The following is a 13,842-nucleotide window of genomic DNA, read 5'->3' on the forward strand; positions in this document are numbered from 1 at the left end:
GTCACTCAGTGATGGCTGTCTATGCGTTTGCAGCCCTGGTACACGGCTCCTCCGATGATCCGGGCCCGACCCGTCACCCGTGCATCACAGCATCCGCGGAGCTGCTGCATGAGATGGCACATGTGCCCGCACTTGTAGGAAGAGTCTCGGGGAGGATGTGTTACCAAATCAAGCTGTAATTACTAAGGCCTACAGATGAGTCTGAACCAAAGAGCCCCTCTTGCTTCCCAGTGGGGAGGGGGTGGGCGTCTGTGTACCTGGGGCCACAGGTTTGTTTCACCTAATGCAAAGAAGGGGGAGAGGCCCGGTTTTTGAGGTGTCTAATGCTCTGGGTTAGGTCATCCTGGGGTCACTGTGTCGCTGCAGGAACTGCCCCCTTTTCTGGAAAGAATGGGCCCGTTTCAGAAGTCCCAGCAGAATAGGATGGGAGTGGGAAGAGGGGGAAGTCCTGGAGGTTAGTGTTTGATGTTCACCAACCACTTCTCCGCATCAAGGAGAGGGTCTTCCTAAAGGGAAGAGTCATGGGCTTCCCTGGTGGCGCAGTGGTTAAGAATCCGCCTGCCAATGCAGTGGACACGGGTTCGAGCCCTGGTCTTGGAAGATCCCACATGCTGCGGAGCAGCTAGGCCCGTGTGCCACAACTACTGAGCCCACGCGCTGCAACTACCGAAGCCCGCGCGCTCTAGGGCCCGTGCTCTGCAACAATAGAAGCCACTGCAATGAGAAGCCCGCGCACCGCGATGAAGCGTAGCCCCTGCTCACCACAACTAGAGGAAGCCCGCGCGCTGCAACGAAGACCCGACACAGCCAAAAATAAATAAAATTTTTAAAAATGGAAAAGAGTTGCTCTGAACTTTCTCTTTTGCTCAGAATCCGAGTTAGCAACAGGTTTTCCCAAGCTGAGACACACTCGCAGTGGGAAACCAGGCCCTCAATTGAAATACTAGCACTTTATCTGCTCATATAAAAAGTATTACCACCTTGATCCTCCCCTCTCCTTGAAATTAATTTAAGGGCCTGCGTAGAGGGGGCGGGGAGGGGGAAATATATTATTTGCAGAATCTTTGAGATTTCTGGTGTTTTGTGTGCTGAACAGAGGGATTTTTTTTCCCCCAGTGTCAACGTATTTTACTATGTATTTGAAACCATGTATTCTAATTGACTGTAAATAAAAGATTAAATATCACTGAAGAAAAATAGACAAACAAATGAAAATGCACTTTTAGAGTAAGAAGTTACTGGTTTTAAGCCAACTCAGCAGCTAAATTAAGCGATTAGTAAAGTGTTGTGAAACTTCGTCAATGTTTCATTTCAGAGTGGAACAGAGGCCAGATAAAGCAAAGACCTACCTACTCGTGGATGGGGAAAGAGTTTCTCTGGAATTGCCGTGCAGTTTATTTAATAACCTGTGGAAACTGGTTTTTGTTACCCTGTTTGGATCGCCTTTCCCGTAATTGTTCTGATTGGATTTAAGATTTCAAAAGCACTCAGTACAAAGGTCAGAAGAACGATGGGTGTCATTTTCTTCCCATTCTGTATGCGGTAACGCCGAACAGAAGGCATGTTCTTGTAACTTAGGATTAGATCTGTCCATCTAAACTCTTTTATTTTCCCTCACACATAAAGATTCCAGTTTGAAAATATGTTAGAAAGATAAATCTCATGATAATCACTGGAGTTCCTATAGGACTCGTGCAAACATGTAGGAAGTTAGGGTGTGTCTCTGGGGTCAGATGCTGATGACCTGGCCCCTCCCAGGACCCCCCAAGGCGGGTTCAAGCCCAGGACCTGCTGCAGGGCACCCCCTCTGGACCCTAATTTTCCCATCCATAGATGGAGGTACAGACAGCAAGACCTGCCCCAGGCGTGAGCATCAGATGAGGTGACACTGTCAAAGCTCTTCGAAAACCGTGCAAGCAGACAAGTGGAGGGGAGCACGGCGCCTCGCGGGGGCCCAGGCGCCAGGAGCGTGTGGGAATTGGGAGCCTGAGCCGGAGATGGTGGCTGAGTTTTCAGGAAGACGGGCATGTACGTTATACCAGAGGTACTTCGGTTGTCCGTCTTTCCAGACGTTTATTCTACGTACAGAGTACGTAGAATACGTTAATACGTTAACGTAATACGTTAATACGTTCCATTAACTCATGAGCAACTGATACAGAAATATTGGTTATTGGCTATGACAAGTAAAGCACTTCAATGCCTGATTTTGATGCCAGAATTAACTTCGTAAAGCTCACTGGCGCGCTTGGCACGTTCCGCTTGTGGATGTCAGCTCGACTGACCGTCCCAGCCCGGGCCCTAACCTACGCCTGACGGCTGCATCCTCCCCTCGATCCCCTGCGCTTCCCAGCCAGCCGCAGAGGAAGGGATTTGTCCTTTTCAGTGAGTTTAGAAACTGGATTGATGAGCTGTTCTTTTTCTTTTCTTATTTCAACGGAAGAGAAATACAGAAACATTCTGAGGATTTTGGTATTTTTAATGAAAGGTTGTTTTAAAAAGGCATTTTCAGTGTGATGCCTGGAGTCTGTGCTAGTTTTCCAGCTAAGGAGGATACGACATAGACCCTGGCTCCAGACTCAGCTTTGTGCCTTTTCAATAGATTGATTTTCTCCGGAAACCATTTCCACCCCAAACGGAACGTTAAGAATGTTGCTGAAGGGGGCTTCCCTGGTGGAGCAGGGGTTGCGAATCTGCCTGCCGAGGCAGGGGACACGGGTTCGTGCCCCGGTCCGGGAGGATCCCACGTGCCGCGGAGCGGCTGGGCCCGTGAGCCGTGGCCGCTGAGCCTGCGCGTCCGGAGCCTGCGCTCCGCAACGGGAGAGGCCACAGTGGTGAGAGGCCCGCGTACCACAAAAAAAAAAAAAAAAAAAAAAGTTGCTGAAATGTTTACTTTTGTGTAATAATAAGTTTTTAATGAAGAAATAACCAGTCCTGGTATTTCATTTCCTCCCAAATTCATATGTGAGTAAAATCTCTTTGGGTAAAAACCTTTGTAAACAAGGTAGCGACAATGGTCTGTAACAATGATTTCTTCTGTCTGGTTCCAACACCTTCCAGATTTCCTGTGATGAGCTGTCATAAAGGAAGGTGGGAGGAATCTATGTCTGGAAGATATATATTGTCGTAGAAAATGTTTTCTTATTGAGGACCCTCTACATCATAGTAAACATTGATTGAGAACTAACTACATGGAGAGAGAAATCCACTTTATGTAGCTATTACCCCCCAACCTGAGAAAAACATGGTCTTCCCCGCCTGATTTTTTTAAAACTTTTTATTGAAAAGGGACAATGGGGCTTCCCTGGTGGCGCAGTGGTTGAGAATCCGCCTGCCGATGCAGGGGACACGGGTTCGTGCCCTGGTCCGGGAGGATCCCACGTGCCGCGGAGCAACTAAGCCCGTGAGCCGTGGCCGCTGCGCCTGCGCGTCCGGAGCCTGTGCTCGGCAACGGGAGAGGCCACAACAGTGAGAGGCCCGCGTACCGCAAAAAAAAATAAATAAATAAATAAAAAAGAAAAGGGACAATGAACAGCAAGCAGGGAACCCCAACGTACACCTCACCCCCCAGCAACAAGCAGCACTCAGCAACCTTGTTTATTCCGCCTCTGCCCTGGCCCTATTCATGGCCGGGGGGTGCTCAATATCACTCCAAGCTTGGCCCCCGGGTCAGGACCAGTAAGGGCCCTCCTGGCTGGTCCCGCCTGGAGCTTTCCTCCCGGGGTGCCCTCTGCCTCCTCGCCCAGCCCTCGTCCACACCCAGGCAGGCCATCCTACCCTCCCTCCGTGGCTCGGCAGGATGCTTGAGAACAGAAACCACGCGTAGTTTGTCATGAGTATAAAAATGGCTCCCAAGTAAAGATGCAGGTGGGGCTCTCCAGGCATTCCCAGCACTCAGACTGGGATTGGGGTCCCAGGATGCCCACCGCCCTACTCATTGATTATACCTGAGTCAGGGATTGGGGACATGGCAAGGTTTTTAATGGAAAGTCAGGCCATTAGCTCTTTTTCATCTAGATGCAAAACAGAGAAAGTCGGGCGTCATAGCCCCATTTGCAAATGTTTCTAACCTAGAGAGGAAAAATATTTTCAGGGGAAGCAGTGAAGTGTGTTCCTTGACAGTTGGGCAAATTAACAAAGATCAGGGCTGCCAACTGTCCAGACTATCTCCGCCAGAGGCGGGAGGCGCCTCAATCACAGATGGACGGCTTGCTGACCCTGTAGCTGGGGTGGAAGTTGAGCCGGTCGTAGAAGGTGATGTAGTTGTCCGGACCCGTCACGATGCTCTTCTCCATGTAGACGTTGAAAGTATTGTTCTGGAACATTCCACCAACTGCAACTTGTCTAGAAAATTTATACGAATTTGGATAAAATACCTTCTGGAAGTGAAAAGGGGACACTAGGGTTAGTGATACTTGATAACACTCTTGAGCAATCAGTCATTAGGCATTTTTGGAAGAAAAATTAAAATCGGTAAGAAAATGTTTTTAAATTCTTATGTGGTAAGAAAATGTCGTCTCCAATCCTAGGAAGCGGAGAAGCCAGGGTGGGCAGGATGGCTGGTCTACTTTGCCCCAGCCACCCCAGTTCATAATAATGAATAATGATTAATGGTACCTCCTTTCACTATTACATGGATAGAAGAATCAATTATGGGGCCACCTGGGCAAGGCACTGCCACACCTGAATATGGTTACAAGGGGTCAGGCCCAAAGCTGTTCCCAGTTCAGCTTTTGCCAACTGTACAACCAGGGCAAGTTACTGGACCTCTCTGAACTTGAGTTTTCTCTTCGGTGGAAAAGAGATAACATCAGAGGTTTCCACCTTGACGGTGTATTAGAATCCCTTGTAGAACTTTAAAACCATGCTGATGGCCACCCCACCCCCCAGCCGAGGGGTCTGGGGAGGGGATGCCCTAGCGAGGTGGAGGTGCAGTGAGAACACAGATGAGGCCGCTGGTGTGTGCGGGCACCCAGGGGTAGGAGTCATTTCAGCAATACAGCATCCCCAGGTGACCTCGTGGTTTCTGACACAAGTGGCCTGGACCACTGTCAGATAGTACACTTGGGACAGGTGGCCTGTTCTAGGCTCCCCTCGTGTCAAGTAGATCACTTGATGTTTTGTCTCCTTGGCAGGAAGCAAGTACCAAGAGAAATGGCCTTCAGTGCATTTTGTTTGTTTGTTTTTTGTGGTGGTTGTTTTTGTTTTGTGTTTTGTGTTTCTTTTTGCTTTGTTTCGTTTTTGGCTGCACCCTGCAGCTTGTGGGATCTTAGTTCCCCAACCAGGGATCAAACCCGTGCCCCCTGAAGTGGAAGTGTGGAGTCCTAACCACTGGGCCGCCAGGGAATTCCCAGTGCATTTTTAGTTTTGTTTTTTTGGGGTTTTTTTTGTGGTATGCGGGCCTCTCACTGTTGTGGCCTCTCCCGTTGCGGAGCACAGGCTCCGGATGCGTAGGCTCAGCGGCCGTGGCTCACGGGCCCAGCCGCTCCGCGGCACGTGGGATCTTCCCGGACCGGGGCACGAACCCGCGTCCCCCGCATCGGCAGGCGGACTCTCAACCACTGCGCCACCAGGGAAGCTCCCCCCCACGACCGAGTGCATTTTTAAATAGACTTTATTTTTTAGAGCAGCTTGGGGTCTGCAGAGAAGCTGAGCATAGTGAAGAGTTCCCACATGGCCTCCCCGGCAGCACACACAGCCGACCTGCTGTTCACATCTCCCATCAGGGTGGTGCATTTAGAACAACTGAGACAATGGCGACGGGTCATCATTAACTAAAGTCCACAGCGTACGTAGGGTCCACTTTTTGCATTGTACTTTCTGGGTTTGGACAATGAATGATGAATGACATGTATCCACCACTACAGTGTCATTAAGAATAGTTTCCTTCAGTATATTTTCTAAAACCCAAAGAATGCATTTTTATTTTCTGTTCCCACGCGGGAAGGAAGCACTGAGTGCTGCTGGTTGAGTCCTGCGGCCACACTCAGGTCAAGAAACTGGCCAGGTTCCAGATAAAGCAGGTCGATAAGCAGCCGGAAAAACTTCTAAACTTGCCTCCGGAGAACCTCCGTGCTTCACTTCCCACTGCCTCATAAAACCAGCAAATGGCCTTTTTTTATGAAAGTAAAACATCTGGACCTATGTTTGTAAGCGTGTCGGTCTTTTTCATGGAAATACCTGATCCCTTGATCCTGGGAGAATAACCTTTAAATGCTCTAGGAACTTTCTAGATAAATAATCTTCTCATAAATGCTCTACCCCCGGGCTTCCCTGATGGCACAGTCGTTGAGAGTCCACCTGCCGATGCAGGGGATGCGGGTTCGTGCCCCGGTCTGGGAAGATCCCACATGCCGCCTGGGCCCGTGAGCCATGGCAGCTGAGCCTGCGCGTCCGGGGCCTGTGCTCCGCAACGGGAGAGGCCACAACAGTGAGAGGCCCGCGTACTGCACCAAAAAAAAAAAGCTCTGCCCCCCCATGAAAAACAGGTAAATAAGCAATTATCATGATCTTTTAACATGAATAATTTGGAAGAAAAACAACAACACTGCCAGCCCCCAAATGGGAGGCCCTCCTGTCTTGGGTACCCAGGGGATGCTTACGCTGGTCCATCTACCCTTCACCTGGACGCAGCAGGGGCATCAGGGGGCTCTAGGAGGCTCCCTGCCATGTGAGGTTGACCTCAAAAAGGGGTCAGGTTCCCCAAAGGTGCATAGATCCCGGGGTCCTTTTGTAACCTGTGCTTTCATCAGCCAGTGCTGCCTCTTAAGATCACAAGTTAAATATTTCATAAAATACGGTATTACTCCAAAAAGAAGGCAGTTCTTCATTTATTTGCCTCAAAACCTACTGCGTTACGTTACGAGAGTTGGCTGGTTGTACGAGTGAATGGGGCCAGCTCTTTGGGATGTAGTGAGGAAGCCTACGTGCCCTTTTTTCATCCTTTAAATCATTTCATTGCTAAGTTCATTCGTTCATTTATTTCTACCCTGCGCTGTCCCAAAAGGAATTGAGGTGCGCCCTCCCCCTTCGTGATGCTGCAACTGCAGGCCTCTCTGCACCTCCCCCTCCTGATGTGTTGCTCTTCTGAGCAATCCGGAGTCAGCCTCCTCCTAGAGATGCCCCACCCGAGCACCTTTCCTTGCTTCCTCCTTACCGGCATCTCGTGCACGGTGGGTGCTCTGCTCCCATAAGCTTGGTTACTGGTCCTGTACACTGAGGGGGGCTCCTTGGTCCTAGCAGATGAGAAAAATACTTTCTTTTCCACTCATTTGTTTTAATTCTGCCCAAGCCACAGCTTTGACCTCTTTGGTTGATGGAGCTTTGTTGGAAATGCCCCAGATGGGCAATGCAGCTGTGAACCTGGGCTCCTGTGGAGTGCAGGGTTGGCCTCTTCCTGGCAGAGGCTCAGCCTCCCTGACTCCGTCTGCCGACCTCGGCCAAAGCCCTAAGAACTCCCAGGTGGCAAGGGCTGGCCCTCAGCCCCAGCGGGACCTGGGCCCATGCTGTCATTTCCTGGGTGCGTGGGTATAGGCTGGGAGCTGTGACTCAGCCTCCAGGCCTGCCACTCGTGGGGGCGGGGCGAGGGGGTCCCTCCACTTCTGAGCCTCCAGGAGAAAATGTTCCTGCAGTCTCTAGTCCTGATGCTATTGGTACAGCAGTTTAACTAGTGGCTGTGGGCTCAGACACCCCAGCTCTGCCTCATACTAACTCTGGGATCTGTCTTTCTACAACCCAGATGTCCCTCCTGGGAAATGAAGATGCTAACAGAGCCAACTCTGTGGGATTGTGGAGGGACTAAGGGGGGTGGGGGGGAGCAGGGAAGGCGCTCACAGCCTGTCCAGCTGTGTCTTAAGAGGCTGCAGCGCACTGAAACAGCTGGCAGGCCACGCCCCTCGGCAGCCTGGTGATGGAGGTGTTGCCATGCACCTCAGGCGGACGGGTCCTCTCCGCCTAGATAGGAGAGGAGACTGGCCCCGCCCTAGAGGGCGCTGTTGGGATCAGCCCGAGTTGTGTGATTTCCCCTGGGCAAACCCCGCCCCACCTCGCTGGCGGGAGGTCCACTCACTCCACCCGCGAGTCGCAAGCCGCAGGCAGCACCTCCGCGCCCATTTGGTGGTTAACAGCCGACCCCGCTTTTGACTTGGGGGCCAGGAGGGGGCCTGGGGGTTCTTGCACAAAGGGCAGAGCGCAGGACCAGCTGGGCACCTGCTGGCGTCTGGACCAGGAGCCCTTTCTTTCCTCTTCGTATGCCAGGTGGACCCTGACCGGACTCCCTGGTCCTCACCTGTAGCCCCGAAACCATGTCGGGTTGTTGAACCTGGCCGGCAGGTCCTCGCTCACGCGGTAGTAGTCGCTGGTTTTCTCCGGGGGGGCCTTGGCCTTGGGCTCCTCCTGCTCCACGCACCCTTGGAGGTCCTCCTCGGACATCTCAACTCTGTCCACCCGAGTTTCGGGGGAAAGAAAGAGCGGGCAGGAAGCAGCTTCTCAGCCCTGGGGCCGCCAGGGGCCGCGCGGCGTCTTGTTGCTAAGCGACGGCCCGCTCACCTGACTGGGTGGGCGGGGTCCTTAAAGGCGTCGCGCCTCCTGGGCCGGAGGCCGGCCACCGCCGGCGTCTGGGGCAGAAGTCCGAGGTTCCAGAACTTTCCGTGGCGAGCCACGAGGCCCTGGGCTGGCCGGGATAATAAGGCATTACTTCCTGGGGCCGTAGTGCCGGGTACCCTATGGTCAGTAGCCTTCGGCGCCAACATTTTCCCAAATGCGGTGGGGGGCAGATTTTCAGGTAGATGAAACCCCAGGCCTGGGGCTTAATTGGCAAATTGCAGAGTTCAGGTTCTCTAAGGCCGCTCCGCTGTAACGATCCGACGCTCACTGCGTGGGCCAGGGCTGCTCCTTGACCCCCACCCCCGACTTCAGGCCCCCCAGTACGCTGCATCTAAAATTAAGGCTCCAGATTTGCCTAACTTTATGGACTCTTTCTAAGCCAAATGTTTAAAAATTAAAACACTTTTGGGGCTTCCCTGGTGGCGCAGTGGTTGAGAATCTGCCTGCTAATGCAGAGGACATGGGTTCGAGCCCTGGTCTGGGAGGATCCCACATGCCGCGGAGCAACTAGGCCCGTGAGCCACAACTACTGAGCCTGTGCGTCTGGAGCCTGTGCTCCGCAACAAGAGAGGCCGCGATAGTGAGAGGCCCGCGCACCGCGATGAAGAGTGGCCCTCGCTTGCCACAACTAGAGAAAGCCCTCGCACAGAAACGAGGACCCAACACAGCAAAAATTAATTAATTAATTAATAAAAACTCCTATCCCCAACATCTTCAAAAAAAATAATTAAAACACTTTTGGACAGCGGGAGGTTGTGCTGGATTGGCCGCAGGTGAAGGCGGTCCCCATCTCCCAGCGAGTTCCCGCGGGACGGCTGGGAACCTCCTCGGCCGCCGGGCACTGTGCAGGGAGGGGGCGAGGGGAAGAGTATCCGAACCCCGCGCTCGACAGGACCAGGGCCCCGGCTCCGGCCCCGGCCTGCCCCACGCTCCTTGCGGGTCCACGGTGCCCGGGCAGACCTGGGGCACAAGGCCCCGCCCTCCCCAAGGACTGCGTGCTCCGACCCGGGGAGCAGGCGGGGGCCAAGGGGCGGGGACGCGTCCAGAGCTGGGGTGCCCGAGAGAGGCGGCGGGCGCTCAGTGGCACCCCCGGGCCTGCAGGTGGCGCTGCGGCGAAGGCGCGGACTGCGGCCGGAAGGAGGAGCCGCTCGTGGGGCCGCGCCTGCCCGTCTTCCGCGTCCGTCCGTCCGCCCGCTTCTCGGAGTCCACGGCATGGTGCTCGGCTCGGTTCTACCCCGGCTGCTCGGCGCGGGTAAGGCGCCCGGGACCCGGGGCTGGGGGGCGTGGCGGGGACCTCTCCGGGCCGGGCGGCGGGAGAGAGGGAAGGAGGGAGGCGGGCGGGCTGCGCGCGCCACGAGTTTGCTGTCGCCGCAGGTGTCCGGCGCCGGCCGCTCCAGCTGCACCTCGTCCAGACGGCGACCCCGGGCCCGCCGGGGCCGAGCGGCAGGACGCTGGGGAGCGCCGCGGCCTCCGAGGCCCGGGAGCCCGAGCGCAGCAGCGGTAACGCCGGCCCTGCGGTCCTGGGGGTTTGAAATTGCCCCGCTGCTGGGAGTCCCGGGCGCCCTGGGTCTCCATGGGGTCCCTGGAGGATGCGGGACTGAGGAGGGTGAAGGGCGGCGGCCTTCCGCCCTTGGCAGCCCACGTGCTGGGCTGCACGAGCTTGCAGCCCTCCGAGCAGCACCACGGCCGAGTAGGGCCGAGGCCCGCCCCCGCCCCCCGAACCGCAGCCGGGGAGCTCCCGCGGGCGGCTCGCGGGACCACGGGGACCTCAGACACCACCCGGCCCCGCTCTTCTCCGAGTGAAGACTCGGCCACGTTTACCCAGGAGCGAAGCCGGGGTCAGATCCCGGCCTCCGCCCCGAGCCTCCAGTAAAGGCCCCTGGGGACCCTCAGCATCTGCCCTCCCGCAGCCCCCAGGCTTGGGAGCCGGGGTCCAGACCCTGCATCCTCTTCCCCTCCCCGCCCCAGATCTGAACGAGAGGATTCTGAGCGAGCCCCTCAAGCACTTCGACTTCTTCAATGTCAAGGAATTGTTTTCTGTAAGAAGTCTCTTCGATGCCCGGGTGCATCTGGGACACAAAGTTGGCTGTCGGCACAGGTAGGTGACGCCCCTGGCGAGTGTAGGGGTGCCCGGGGGGCTCGGGACCCTTGCCTTGGGGTCCAGGACCCTTCTTTCAGTTTGTTTTAAGAGCATCTAGCTCCCTTTTCTTTCAGATGGGATCATTGAGCCCCAGGGAGGGGCAGATGTTTATTCTCAGGCCCCGTTTGCTCCCCCCCGACCCCCAGACCCCGTGGACCTTGCTGTGGGGCTTCTGATCTTCGGTGGGGTCAAGCCCGCTGCTGCTGGTTCCCAGACAGACAGGCCAACCTGGAGGGCGGTGCTGGCAAGGCCGTCGGCGTCTCGGGTGGAGTGGGGGAGTCTCCAAGGGCACGCAGAGGAGTGATGACTGGCCCAGTTTTTTCACGTGCCGATTTTGACGACTGGGTTGGGCGTGGATTGGAGGAGCAGTTAGGAGACCAGGGAGGGAGGTGTTTGTAGATGTTCAGGGGAAAGGTGATGGGCCCAGCCGCGCCGGCAGAGCCAGAGCAGTGGTTGGATGTGGGGTGATGGGGGGCAGAGCCGGAGGTCCGGTTGAGCAGAGCCCAGAGCAGGTGTCGACATCCTTCACATCCGGAACTTGGGTCCTGTGAGGGTGACCCTTCGGCCACCCCAGTGGGGATGTCACGCAGGCACTAGGGAGAAGCAGCCCACGCCGGGGGCCACCAGATCAGGACCTTTTGAGAACACGTGGAGTGGAGGATGGAGGAGAGAGGAAGTCCCAGGCTGGAGCCCTGGGCAACCAGCGCCTCAGAGCCTGGGAAGAGGGGGAGGGGCCGGGGCATGGGAGGAGGGTGTGCCACTGTAGGTGCTGCGGGGAAGTCACCTGAGGTGGGGGCACGTGGGGCCTTGGGAAGGCCCTTTGGAGAGGAAGAGACAGGGTCCCGGCGGCAGAGAGTAGAAGAGTGAACGGGGCGGGGGCCGCAAGAGGACGGTCTCGCACCCCCGTGTCTCGGCCCGGGCCCGCGGGTCTGTGCCCTCAGGGTTCCCCTCCGAGGCCTGGCTGGCTCCTGCCCCAGCCCGGGGCACCCCACTGCCTTTCTGGTCCCCCCAGCCCCCCAGTTGTAAAGCCTCAGATGATGAGGATGACAAGGGTGGAGCCAGACGAGCAGCACCGGGTGCGATGCTGTCCGGACGTCCGTGTGGCTCCGCTCTGTTAGGCTCCCCGCGCGGCGAGGTGGAGGTTCGGAGGGTTAAGCCGCTTGGCCGAGACGTGGAGTGGCCTGCAGCCCAGCCTGCCCTGCTCGCCAGTCCTCACCCTGCCACTACCCGCAGCTGTCACTCCTGGGACAGCGTCCCGCTGCAGACTGTACCGGCCCTGGGCTTCGTGCCCTCCGTGCGGGGCCCAGGGCTGGGGGGGGCACGTGCGAAAGGGCGGGTGGAGGTGGCCACGTGGGGCTGGTTCACACTGGCCTTGGTGGGTGTCCGGCAGGTTCATGGAGCCGTACATCTTCGGGAGCCGCTTAGACCAGGACATCATTGACCTGGAACAGACGGCGACGCACCTGCAGCTGGCCTTGAATTTCACGGCCCACGTGGCCTATCGCGGGGGCATCATCCTGTTTGTGAGCCGCAAGCGGCAGTTCTCACACCTGATCGAGAACATGGCCCGGGACTGCGGGGAATACGCCCATACCCGCTACTTCAAGGGCGGCCTGCTGACCAACGCGCCGCTCCTCCTGGGCCCCAGGGTCCGCCTGCCAGACCTCCTCATCTTTCTGCACACGCTCAACAACGTCTTTGAGCCCCACACGGCCGTGAGGGACGCGGCCAAGATGAACATCCCCACCGTGGGCATCGTGGACACCAACTGCAACCCATCCCTCATCACGTACCCTGTCCCGGGCAACGACGACTCGCCCCCCGCCGTCCAGCTCTTCTGCAGGCTCTTCCATACCACCATCAAGCGGGCCAAAGAGAAGCGCAAGCAGGTCGAGGCCCTGTACCAACTGCAGGGCCAGGAGGGCGCCAAGGGCCGCGGTCCAGCTGACCCTCCTTCCCCGGGAGTGCAGGCCGAGCTGGACTTGGGTCATTCCCCTTGACCTGCCTGCTCTGCTCCCGAGTGGAACGGCAGCCGAGTCTGTTCCGAAGCTGGGAACCAGCCCCCGCATACCCACACCCACCCCCGGCATGGTCCTTAGCACCTTCCCAGTTATTCCAGGCTTTGAGTCCCTGCTGCTAGGAACGCCTCTCAGCAGCTGCCCGCCCGGGGCTCCACTTCAGACCCGAGGGCCCAGCAGGCTCACTGGGCAAGTGGGCTGCCTGAAAAGGACCCGTCGGAAAACATCCCGTCCCTAGAGTCCGAAGTCCTTGCTCCTACCTCGAGATGAGTCCCCTGTATGTTAGGAAGGTTCGCACCAAAATACCTCTAGGTTGGGCTGCTTCCCTGCTGCCTGGTCTCAGGGGCTATTGTATAACGTGAGCTTGCAGGGTGAGCCACTAAGAAGATTCCATCCGGGTTGGGACAGGCTGGGCAAAGCAGACAGCATGATTCCAACAGGAATAAAACTTAGATTTGTGCGGAAAAGGGACCTGGGCCATTGGTTCTGCAGTGTGGTCTGTTTTCATCAGCACCCACGGGGCCCCTGGAGCACACGAGATCCTGCCCCCCGCGTCCTTGAGCTTCAGGGGGACGGGCAGGCATGTGCACGTGGGCTTGGGTGGGACAGCACCGGCTGCCCCTCGACACCGTCTCTGGTGTTGAGGCTCGAGGTCCTCGCGTCCTGCCCGTGCCCTGAACAGGCGTCCTCCCCAGGTGGTCGGGTAAGATGGGACCCTGTTCACAGGAACTTTTGGATGCCCCCTCACTTGTGGGGCCTTCCTTGGCAACACTTGTGTTCCTGGGATGAGGTGTGGGTCCCCGCTTTCCAGGACCCCACCCCCTGGCTCCCGGTGTACCCGACCACCCCAAGACCCTGTCTGTTGCCGAGGGTCCAGGCAGCAGGGTCTGGTGGGGTCAGGACAGGGTGGCCTCGTGGATGGGCGCGTGCCAGTCCACGTCCTACGGTAGCACACGGAGGCAGGAAGACCGGTCCCACAGGCCCGCTCAGCATCTTCCGTGGGGGGACGTGCAAGGTGGAGGCCCCTGATGTTTTCTAGAAGGGTTCACAGTTTCGAAGGTGCAAGGAGCTGAACGCCAG

The 13,842-nt window shown here is 56.8% G+C and overlaps 2 protein-coding genes across 6 annotated transcripts; one reads left to right on the forward strand and one right to left on the reverse strand.

Moving 5' to 3' along the window:
- Nucleotides 1-3,959: 3,959 nt before the first annotated feature.
- Nucleotides 3,960-8,516, reverse strand: PIERCE1 (piercer of microtubule wall 1). Of its 4 annotated transcripts, none has more exons than XM_059071492.2 (3): nucleotides 8,288-8,516; nucleotides 7,157-7,235; nucleotides 3,960-4,344 (listed from the first exon to the last, which is right to left on the reverse strand). In XM_059071492.2, the coding sequence occupies exons 1-3, from the start codon at nucleotides 8,428-8,430 to the stop codon at nucleotides 4,195-4,197; spliced, it is 372 nt and encodes a 123-aa protein (XP_058927475.1). In that variant the 5' UTR covers nucleotides 8,431-8,516; the 3' UTR covers nucleotides 3,960-4,194. The 4 variants fall into 4 exon arrangements, with proteins under 4 accessions (XP_058927475.1, XP_058927472.1, XP_066896195.1 ...); XM_059071489.2 differs by having other exon boundaries at nucleotides 3,960-4,379; XM_059071493.2 differs by having other exon boundaries at nucleotides 4,185-4,333.
- Nucleotides 8,517-9,760: 1,244 nt separating this feature from the next.
- MRPS2 (mitochondrial ribosomal protein S2) lies at nucleotides 9,761-13,238 on the forward strand. Of its 2 annotated transcripts, XM_059071484.2 has the most exons (4): nucleotides 9,761-9,856; nucleotides 9,979-10,104; nucleotides 10,573-10,702; nucleotides 12,135-13,238. In XM_059071484.2, the coding sequence occupies exons 1-4, from the start codon at nucleotides 9,817-9,819 to the stop codon at nucleotides 12,742-12,744; spliced, it is 906 nt and encodes a 301-aa protein (XP_058927467.1). In that variant the 5' UTR covers nucleotides 9,761-9,816; the 3' UTR covers nucleotides 12,745-13,238. The 2 variants fall into 2 exon arrangements, with proteins under 2 accessions (XP_058927467.1, XP_066896494.1); XM_067040393.1 differs by lacking the exon at nucleotides 9,979-10,104 and having other exon boundaries at nucleotides 9,792-9,856.
- Nucleotides 13,239-13,842: the final 604 nt, after the last annotated feature.

This window comes from Kogia breviceps, chromosome 8 (assembly GCF_026419965.1).
Source record: "Kogia breviceps isolate mKogBre1 chromosome 8, mKogBre1 haplotype 1, whole genome shotgun sequence".
NCBI lineage: Eukaryota > Metazoa > Chordata > Mammalia > Artiodactyla > Physeteridae > Kogia > Kogia breviceps.

Coding starts and splice junctions, on each gene's coding strand:
- PIERCE1 (XM_059071489.2), bottom strand. CDS start 8,430: ATGTCCGAGGAGGACCTCCAAGGGTGCGTGGAGCAGGAGGAGCCCAAG. Junction 7,236..8,287: donor ACATGGTTTCGGGGCTACAG/GTGAGGACCAGG, acceptor CTCATCTGCTAG/GACCAAGGAGCCCCCCTCAG. Junction 4,380..7,156: donor CCACCGTGCACGAGATGCCG/GTAAGGAGGAAG, acceptor TTTCACTTCCAG/AAGGTATTTTATCCAAATTC.
- MRPS2 (XM_059071484.2), top strand. CDS start 9,817: ATGGTGCTCGGCTCGGTTCTACCCCGGCTGCTCGGCGCGG. Junction 9,857..9,978: donor ACCCCGGCTGCTCGGCGCGG/GTAAGGCGCCCG, acceptor CTGTCGCCGCAG/GTGTCCGGCGCCGGCCGCTC. Junction 10,703..12,134: donor AAAGTTGGCTGTCGGCACAG/GTAGGTGACGCC, acceptor GGTGTCCGGCAG/GTTCATGGAGCCGTACATCT.